Source organism: Eurypyga helias, unplaced genomic scaffold, assembly GCF_000690775.1.
Source record: "Eurypyga helias isolate BGI_N326 unplaced genomic scaffold, ASM69077v1 scaffold3534, whole genome shotgun sequence".
Taxonomy (NCBI): Eukaryota; Metazoa; Chordata; class Aves; order Eurypygiformes; family Eurypygidae; genus Eurypyga; species Eurypyga helias.
This window is the reverse complement of record NW_010248112.1, coordinates 18616-29236: the sequence shown is the minus strand read 5'-3', so window position 1 is coordinate 29236 and position 10621 is coordinate 18616. Positions and strand designations below refer to the sequence as shown.

At 49.2% G+C, this 10621-nt stretch overlaps 1 protein-coding gene across 1 annotated transcript in view; it reads right to left on the bottom strand.

Moving 5' to 3' along the window:
• LOC104509112 (discoidin domain-containing receptor 2-like) overlaps positions 1 to 1626 on the bottom strand; it is a 31789-nt gene extending 30163 nt beyond the window's left edge. The window contains exon 1 of the mRNA XM_010150946.1: positions 1491 to 1626. Within this exon, the coding sequence (XP_010149248.1) occupies positions 1491 to 1554 (64 nt within the window). The 5' untranslated portion in view covers positions 1555 to 1626. The remainder of the gene's footprint in view (positions 1 to 1490) is intronic.
• Between the last annotated feature and the right edge of the window lie 8995 nt (positions 1627 to 10621).

Below are 10621 nucleotides of genomic sequence, written 5' to 3'. Positions count from 1 at the left end.
TTAGAGTAAATGGGTTTTTCCTCATGCTGAGATGGGATTTCCTGTGTTCCAGTTTGTGCCCGTTGTCCCTTGTCTTGTTGCTGGGCCCCACTGAAAAGAGTCGGGCCCCATCCTCTTGACACCTGCCCTTCAGATATTTATAAGCATTGATAAGATCCCCTCCCAGCCTTCTCCAGGCTAAACAGACACAGCTCCCTCAGCCTTTCCTCATAAGAGAGATGTTCTATTCCCTTGATCATCCTCACCAATAATCCCCTATATTTCTTGAACTGGAGAGCCAGTCCTCCACAAGAACCTTCCTAAATACATCTGAAAAAATCCACAAAGCAACCCCCATGGTTCAGAAGGCAATGCAGGAGGTGCTTCAGACTACTCCTGGAGCAGTGCAGGGAGGGTCAAGATAAGCAATGGATCTGGAGGGGGGGAGCTATTCCTGCACCCTTGGGCATTTTGTACTTACCACCCCCATAAGACATCCATGTGTGACTGACCCTCCAAGCTGCCATCTTCCCTCTCCTTCCACTAGGTCTTAACCATCAGAACCAGATGGCAACCCCAGTTCAAAGCTGAATGTGGGGGGTGTACAGCACAGGGAAGAGCTGTGTAACAGGGGAGCACAGGAGCACCTGATGAGCTCCCCACCGGCCTCACTTCATCTCTGGCTCTTGCAGCAAAACCTCAAACGTCTGCAAAGATCCACAGGCTAGAGCAGGGTCAGAGCCAGACACAATCAAAGGGCTTCACACAAACACAGCCAGGCCCAGCAGAGCAAGCAAAGGCCCCAGGGCAGCACTGCTGCCTCACCACACCTTCAGCCAAGCTGCGAACGGATTCAACTCCTTTATTTCACAGACTGCCTCCAGCTGAAACCACCTCATTACCGGGATTTTTTGCAATATACTGCAGACTGTTACCTTACTTACCACCACCATGACTGTAACTTGCCAAATGCTGTAGGATAAGAGGTCATGCCCTCCACAGGGACTCATAGGTTCATATCCCTACCCAAGCTTTGTGCCAGGTAGGGTTTTCTACCTTTCCTTCTGCACTTTTCTCTCCAGAACCCCTCCTGCTGGCTGGAGAGCTGTGTCAAATGCTTTGCTACCTGGTAATTTGCTTTTCACAGTGAACACTGCATCTCTGAGCCAGTCTAGAGCCAGGTTTATTCTGCAAGCCACATGGGTAAAGTGATGAAGAGCTACTCAGAGCTCAAGAAAAGCCCATTGAGAGCACAGACCCCCTGGGCTGGCAGAGAAAGGGGACTATCCATGTGCCTGATCCCTCCTGGGATTGTCAGGAGAGGCATCCCACTCCAGCACTGCTGTCAAGGAAGACTGGCCACCTCAGTCCAGGACATTCAGGAACTACATCAGTGATTATATTTATGTGCATTTGTCATGTTCATTCACCATGAGAGGCAAAGAAAGGCTGAGAACGAGGATATGAAAGGTGGGAAATCAGGGTCCTCTCCCAGTCTGGCAGCTCCCTACCAGGGTTGACTTCGGTGCCAGATGGCTCAGGCAGTGAGGCCAGCAGCAGCATGCAGAAGATCATGGTAGCAATCGGAGGCACTGCGCAGCGTCAGATGGGCGAGTCCTTCAAAGACAGCAGCTGCCATCTACATTTCTGAAAGACAAAGCAAAGAGACAAGATGAGAGTCCTCCAAAGCCAGGTCTCCTCTGTGGCGCAGACTTGCTATACTGCTACTGCTGCAGGAGGGGTTGGGCAACCTTCCGTGCCTTCAAGAGTGCCTGGACCTCAGCCCTACTCTGACCCATCACCTGATCAGAGGCTTAGCCAAGAACCAATGATTGCCTGACTGCCTATACCATCTCTAAGGCTATTAATGTAATTCAGCTGTTAGAGGCTCAGCTGCCATGACTACTGTGTGGACATACTCTTAACTGCTCTTAAACAAAGTCCAATGCAAAAGTAATCTCGCTCCCATCAATTCCTCACTTGCCTTATTTTATTAACAAGTACCGAAGCCACACTTAAAACGAACCTGGACAGTCCAACCAGGCTCCCCGTGGGGCTTATCCACCCAATGCACACCTCTACCTGCACCAGCCACCTACTCTAAGTAGCCAAGTGGGCACACTGGAGCTTGTCACACCACCTTACAATAAATGTCTAAAACAGGGCAAAGATCATCTCTCCCTACATGTCCACATGACTGCCAAAAGAGCATATGCACTCACACATGCGAGCACACTTAATTTCCTGTTTGGAAACAAGGAAAATAGCAAAGGGTTTAGATGCTGGCAGTTTCAGTGGAAAACCATGATAACACCTAAAGGACCACAAGGTCCTATCAGCAAAGTTATGTGAATTCTTTGTGTCCACATTCACTACAAAGAACCTTGGGAGGTTCCCATTCAGGAAAACAGCTTTACAGAAGGCAAGTTAGAGGCTCTGTCTCATACTGAAGGGTCAGGAGAAAACAGAACAAATCAATAAATGAAAAGTTGCCAGGACCAGCTCAAAAATCCTCAGAGTGGTAGTAAAAGGATTTGTTAGCGAAGCAAGAGAGGATAAAAAGGGACCATCACCATGCCAGTGCATGCAGGCATCTAAGGACGACAAAGCATCAGATGCCTTTAGCTCAGAGATTTGTAACAAAAGGCTGTATTTTTTCCACCCAACATAATTAAGCTGTACAAGTCACAGCAGTCCTTGAGTTGCTGTGGATACCAAAACAATCGGACATATTCACAACAGAAAGACACACCACAGCTTCTTAAATCCAAAGGTAAAACCTTTGGCTCAGGAAATCCCCCAGCCGAAAATTGCTAGACGCCCAGAAGCTAAATCAGGGTTAGAATCACTGAGGCTTGCTCTGTTTTTATTCTCTTTCCTAAGGATTTGCTACTGGCCATTGTCCCTGCTGGATTCCGTCAGAAAAGATGGCTCTGAGCCTGAAAAATAACTAAGGGCCTTCTTGGGAAAAGAGCCAAACGCTCATGCAGGAGGGGAAACTAATGATCAGTAGATGCTGACTGGCAGTGCTGCGCTCAGCCATGCGATAATGCAAGTAAACCCAAAAAACACCCTAAAATCACCAGGACCCCTCCTGCTCCAGCCACCCCTCACATGCCGTGTGAGCACCCTGGCCAAGGCTGGGAGGAGGGCGACCCCAAGGTTCTGTGGTTTTGTGGCATCTCGGGTGGCAAGTGTGCAAAAGCAAAGCACTGGAGAGAAAGGCAGCCCAGCTCTCAGCAGGCGGGTCTGGCAAGCAGAGAAGAGGTTTTGGCCAAGAACTCTCAAGCTGTGTGTGCATCCAAGGTCGTCTTTTCCCACCCCTGAAATGGAGGGGATGAGCTCTGATGCAAACGCACCAATTCCCACCATCCCATGACAGACTGCAAGTGCCATGGAGCAGAGACTTCTCGCAGCCACGCAGAGGGAGATTGTCTAAAGATGTTTTTGCAGCAGTTTGAAGATGGCTGGATGGTGGATGTTAAGCTATGCCGGTGACTTGCCAGGGTGCCCTGGAGGCTCCCAAAGCAGGACTCACAGAGGGAACTACGAAGAGTTTGGCACTAGAGGAGAACTTCCTGCCACCGGAGGTGAGAAAGGGAAGAGTCAGGAACACAAAGGCTTTAGCTTTAACCACATTCCCGGTAAAGGCGATGGGAAACAGCAGAGCACTGTTGGGCAGTACATGGGGTGCCCTGACCACGGCCCACGCACATGCCCAGATCAGCTGCACTGAGGCATGTAGCCTGGGCTAGAGGATACCCTTCCGCTGGGTCTCCATGCTGGATCAGCCACCAAACAGATCCTCAAGTTGCTGAGCAGACCCTGGCAGGAGAACAGGAGCTAGGAGAGCTCTCCCAGGTGACTTCTCAGCTGGAGGTTTAGAAGCTGCCAGCTGTACGGGAGCCTCAGACAGCAGAGGACTAGTACACACGTGGTCCATACCCTCATCGTCACCTACAGAGCCCAGCAAACAGGCAGCTGTGAAGACACAGCCCAGCACCCACCAAAACAACCTGGGGTTCCCCTCTGTGACACCATCAGGGCTGAGGGAGCCAGAGCACACAAACAGCAGTCATACGCGGCTGGGTAAGGACCAGAGTCTGCTCTCAAAGCAAGAAAGAAAGGAGAGCAACCCCGGATATCACTGTAGGTGTTCAGGTGCCTTGGCTTCCCACTTGATCCAAAGGCCCAGCAAAGAAGGACCCACAGCTCCTGCAGTGGAGCACATGGATGAAGGGGCACCCATCCCCTGTACCAGCACACAGCCCCGCTGGCATGGCCTACCACCCAAAACAGAAGGTAGCAAGCTGAAATGCAGCGTAAGGATTTTGGCTTTTGACAGGAGTAGTTGTGCTAAGTTGCTCTAATCCTCCGAAAACAACAGGCAAGAAAATCATGACAACTGCCACCAACGTCACAGCAATACAATACAGTGTGCTGTGTAACACCAACAGCAACATTATCTCATTTGACCAGGCACGGACCAAACACCATAATTTAAGCGCCCGTTAGCTTTATGCAAAGCTCACGCCATGTTCTAAATCACACCCATTATATTGCCACACAGCAAGGCACATTCACCGGCTAGAACATGGCCATCAGAATGTAAAAGGAAACAGGAGGGACGAAGGAACAGGGTGGAGGGCAGACAAGGGAAGTCCCATAGAAGTGCCCAAGCACCACGGCAGCTCCTGCCACTGAGCCAGCAACCAGCACTGGAGGACAGGTACAGGCTGGAGCGCCTGTCCCACGGGCTGCAGGCAGTGTCCCTGGAACTGGAGGCTTCCCAGGACTCGATGGGTACATGGAGCTCAGCAGGTCACACAAACAGTATGGCCTGGGGGAACTGCAAGCTAAAGCTTTCCGGAAGATGTGGCCAGAGAGGCCATCCTGCCCTCCACAGGAGAAGAGGAAAGCTTCAGAGCTGGCTCTAGAGCTCACCCGCCTGCAGCTCTGTGCCTACAAAAGCTGGCCTTGAATTTGGACATCCTTCAGTCAAGGGCCAAGACGAGCAGGATGAATCCTGTCTGGATATGTTTCTCTTACTGATGACAGAGGGAACCTAAATGGCTGGCCTTGACTAGCCCCATCATTCCCAGGAGGCCACAGTTGCGAGACAAATTCTCACCTTTCTAAGTGGCAGTGACAAACTATTTCCAGCACTTCAGATCTACATGGGGACCCCAGCAGCTGGGGGCAGGCTGTGCTGGGTTTGTTCTTCCCACCCCACCTGGTTCCTGCTCCCGGACCACTCAAGTGCACGTCTGGGAGTCCCAGGAGAGGTGATGCACACAGGGAGCAGTGTCATTTCTCATCTTCCAGTGCTCTACAGCAGCTGTTGTTCTCTAGAGCAAGGACACCAAGGATGGTTTTCACTCCTGCCCCATAATTTAGCGGAGCCTCAGCTCCACTCAGGACCTCATGCTGCCGGAAATGGCTGTTTGAAGAACTACGGATGTTGATTTCTACTGAGTCTAAATCTCAGCTAGTAGGACACTGGATTCCCAAACTACACACTCCCCAGTGTAGAACACACTGGAATATACTACTAAATACAAGCCACTGTACAAACTGCTGGGAAATCATCTTCCTATTGATTTTTTTCCTGGGTAAACGACTCAATGCTTTTCTTTGTAGGTCTCTGAGCTGCATTAGTCCCCCGCTGTACTCCTGCCTTTCTTCCTGACCTGCCCACACATACACAGAAAGTGCCAAAACTACAGTACAAGCCGGAAGCCAGCAAAACCAGGATTAGCAACATCCTCACAGAGGCAAGAAAGTGTTAAACTCTGTTCTCGGGACTGAATGGCTCAAGTTGCTAATTGCTAACAGCTGGCTACAGGAGAATAAAGCCCTGTTACAATCATTGTGAAAGCGGAAAAAAAAATCTACTTGCTGAAAAACTCACTAAAAAAATGCAAAAGAGGGCAGTTTTTCACAATATACCCAGCAGATACCATATCTAAAAAGCCCATCCATCGCAGAGGAACGACTCGCTGGGAACCAGCACTGTCGCCAAGCGCAGCAAAAGTGCTGGGCACAACGGGCGCAGGAGGGAGCTATTCTTTAGTGATGTGCATGAAGAAGGTGGGACTTGGAGCTCCTCCAGGTACTGTTCTCCCTCCAGAGATCCATTACGGAGGTCTGGCATGTTTGCAAGCCTCTCTAGATCCCAACTGCAACAGGCATTTGTTTTAACTGGTTCCTTTGCAGATCATTACCTCGGAGTGAGACCTTAGGGTTTGCTGCAGGAACCCCATTACAGATGCCCAGCACCACGCCAAGAAACCCCACGGTCATGATCAAGGCTCATAGCTGTGTGCATGATGCACTCTGTACATATTAAAAGAGGATCTAGCCTAACTCAAGGTATCCACAGAAGACGTTCAGGAACAGTCAGGAGGATTGGATGGCGTCTCCTAGCATTTCTAAACGAATTCAAGGAGGAAACAGCAAAGGTACTGATTGGGACAATATCTGAAGCCTGAAGAAATAGAGGCTGGAGAGTGGGATTTCCTTTTTTGTGGCTCCAGAATTAATCTGAGATACTCCAAAACCAGCAGCCTTTCTCTGGAGCACACACAGCCCATGCAGCTCAAGTCTGCACCAAACAGAATTTGCTGATGAAAATGACCAGCAAAAAAGCTTCTGATCACTTCTTCAAACATTTTGCTTTGTTTACAATTTGAATAATTCTTGCTGCTGGTATAAATTTTGAGGTTTTTTAAGAGCGCTTTTAAGCTCCAGTCATCTCCTCCCTATACATTCCTACCTACCATTAACAAAGATTCTGCCTTTGCAACTTGGCATCTTCACATCGTGCTAGGAGTGCATGGGGACAGCAATCTTAAGAAAAGGCATTATCTTCTAACAAAACCCACTGCCTTAAGACTGGAAAAAGCAGAGCAGGGCTGCTGGCCCTGAAGATGGCTACCCCCTCCAACAGCGTCACTGGAGGGTGACAGGATGGGACCAATATCAGGATAGCCATGCCGTACATGCAGGGGCCCTGCGAGAAGGTAGCAACAAGTTTTCCCTCAGGTGAACTCAGAGTGTGGTCTCTGTGGTCATCCCTAGGTTGAAATCCACCAGGCAGCACGGGGAGAGGTGACACTTGGGGGTGGCACCTGGACAAAACAAGCGCATACAGTGACACCAAAAATCAACAAGCCGGAGAGCAACAGAGGAGCTGGGCAGGCCCAGCAAGACCCTGGCATGAAGCGCGAGGCTGCAACAGGGGAGCTTGGATGTAGGCACCAACAGAGACGGTCAGAAAGAGCAAAAACCCATGGCAGTGTTAGGAGTGTGGTGGGGGATGTACGGCAGAACAGGGACACCACAAAGTGATGTCCAGAGCCGCAACAAGGCTGGACAGGTAAAGCAACCAGATTTTAGGTGAAAGGGTTGTGTTGATCAAGATGCATGTGAGAAGTAAGACACAGCAATGGGAAAAGCGAGACAGGAATAGGCTCCAGCATGATCTTTGAGGTGGCATTAGGAGACCTGTCACCAAAAGAGACAGAACACCATGTGGGGCTAAGAAAAGGATCACAGCATTCATGGATGGCACCTGGATGTGGGGACAGGGACAACACAGAGCTGGGTCTGAGCAGTGGCAGAAGAATGGGAACATCAAGGTCTGGGTATACTTTGTGCACACCCTTGAGGGGTGGGTGATAGGGCTGCCCTGAGGCGGGTTTGAACCTTGTTTTCATGTTGTACCCAAACACCTACAGGGGCTAACTAGGGAAAAATGTGATACCTCTCTCTCGCTAGATTTTAGAAAACCAGCATTCCAGTCACCCATGACATAGCCATTTAACACTGGGATAAAGTTCAGCCCATGGACTGAAACAGGAAGGACCTCACCTACAGCCCAGGGAGGTGCTGGAGATTTGCACGACTGTTGGAGACGCTCAAATCCTCCAGCATTTTCCCCACTGCCTGCTGGCCAGTCCCAGAAGAGCAGGCTATCCTCGGTTTGTGAAACTGCACAGAGCACTTCGTCACAAACCCAGACTTAGGGATAAATTGCATTTTTTCATTTCATCCATCAAAGTAACCAGGTCAAAATTAGAAACCATTAGAAAGGCACAACCAAATATAAGGAAATGCAAATTCATTGTGCTAACAATGGGTGGTTCTTGGCTCAGTTTATCCAAACCCAGCCCTTTCCCACCAACCCTAGGGCAGGGTAGCCTATGCTTTTTTCAGCTGTGGAACCTGGAGGTACTTCCCATGACCCAGGCAGACCTGCCAGGCACGCTGTGACTCTGCACAGGACATGAATGCACACTGTCCCCCAGGAGCCTCAAACCCAGGGGTAGGGACAAGGGGAGCCTCCAGCACTCCACCATTCCCTCCTCCAAAACACACATTCCCTCACCTGAGGAGCTGCCTCCAGCCTCACTGTTTCTGTAAGAGAGATGTGGCAGGAGAACACAAGTTGTGCACAAACGAGAAGCTCCAGTTATCTCCCATTGTCTCCCTTCTTGCCCAAGCAGCAGCAATCACCATCCCTCACCAGAGCTTCCTTCCCACGCAGAGTGGGCACCACAGAGCACCTGGCACATGGACACTGTCACTCTATTCCCCACAGTGGCATGTCTCTCCAGCTTTTTTTTTTTGTGAAGTTGTGTTTTTTTTTTTTAAACTAGCCTTAAAACATATCAGCTACAAGTCAGCAATAGTCCTCTCAAGACCTACAATCTTCCACTGTGAGAGTCTCACATAGCAACCATATATATGACATGTTAACCACACAGATGACAGATGGAGTATTAAGAACACTCAATCTAAACCACCTTCCTCCCTCCCCGTTCTCAAGGGGCTCCACCATAACCTTTTACTTAACTGTACTCAAACTTACATTCAGAAGGAGATCAGGTTACTGAGTCACGGAATTACTTGGGCTGAAGGAGATCCTCAGGAGAGCATCTAATCCCACCTCCTGCTCAAAGCAGGGTTAGCACCAATTTCAGAGCAGCCTGCACAGGACTTTGTCCAACTGGGTCTGAAAAACCTCCAAGGATGGAGGCTCGCCCACCCCTCTGAACAACCTCTTCCACTGCTTGACTATCTGCAGAGGGAAAACTGCACCCTCCTCATGCCAGGGCAAAGCCTCCTGTTACTTCAGTCAATCATCACTGTCAACCCTCCTGCTACACACCTCAGTAGAGAGCCTGTTTCTGTTGTCTTTATATTTTCTTAGGCATCCCAAAGCCTCCTCTTTTCCTGACGAAACCAGCCCAGCTCCAACCCCTCCTCAGTGAAGCCAAATTTCAATATCAAGTTACTTAGTATTTTCTCCCAAGTCACCACTCCTAAGACCAAGGCTCCGTCTAGGCAGTGGCACAGCTCTGGGTGGATTTTGCATGTCTCCCGCCAGCCTGGTCATGGGGAAGGTAGGGAATAACTGAGTTTGTCCCACACTAACACCAGAGCATGGTTGGAGCACTCCTCCATGGCCCTCTGTTCAAGGGTTGTGGATCACATTCCCACTGGTAACTATTTTTGAGAGATAACAGGTGGAATGTTCTAAATCCACTTATTCTACACAGTACTGATCAAAAACTGGAAACCAAGATACCGCCACCTGAGCACAGCGAGAGGGCAGGACTGGTTACGATACAGCAAATAAAGACCAAATACCACCCAAACTGCCCAGGAGGGTGTTTCTCAGCTCAGAGCCCGCCAGCAGTGGTGAGGCACCCTAGTAGAACGTGAAGGATATGCCGGAGATCAGACCTTGCCCAGAGCAAGAGGGACCTGCCTTCAGCACTCTGCCCCGGAAACACTCCTGCTCCCAAAGCGGAGCTTCTCCTGCCTCCCAGGGCAGCAGCATTCAGTCAACAGCTGGGAACGTAGTCAGGATCCAGGTACATGATATCAATGCAGCTACTTTTGGCAACCAGTACAGCAATCTCATTAAAAACCACAATCCGAAGTCCTTTTGGATGTGATCTGCTTTCCATCACAGCACATGGATCACTGAGCATGTTCTCTCCTTAATTTAACAGGAATTCACTAATGCACCAGCTTCCCCAGATCTCGCTCTGGGTGGAGGTTAGTCCCAACTGGCTGTTGGTTATCTGCTCCCACTCTATTTTAAAACATTGCCACAACATCTATGTTTTCCCAAAATTCTGGAACTCCTTCAGTCTTCCCAGATTCATTACATACTGGCCGCCAGGATTCAGAAAGCTGATTTGTTTTAAACAAACAGGTTCCAATCTTGCTCAAGTTTCAAAGACTTTAAAATGTTATCGTGTGTTTAACATCCTCCCTTGTTACCAGTGCAACGGAAGGTATTCCGATATCCTCATAAAGGAGAGTACATCATCCAGCTTCTCCCCAGGCACAGGAAGTGTTTTACTTCTTGGTATTACCAGCAATCCTCTTTTTTTTTTTTTAAGTTTTCCCAACAATATAAACACCATTGATTAAATATTTACTTTGTTACACAGATATTAAAATATTTCTCAGTGCCCTGAGATAGACTTGTCCTGCTTTTCCAGGCAACTTCAGCTTTCCTTTCTAATTGCCCACCTCCCCATACATCTACTTTACAGTAATGGCTACATTTACAACTACTTTTGCAAATTTTTCCTAGTGGATTCTTTTAAAAAGGTAAGAAATG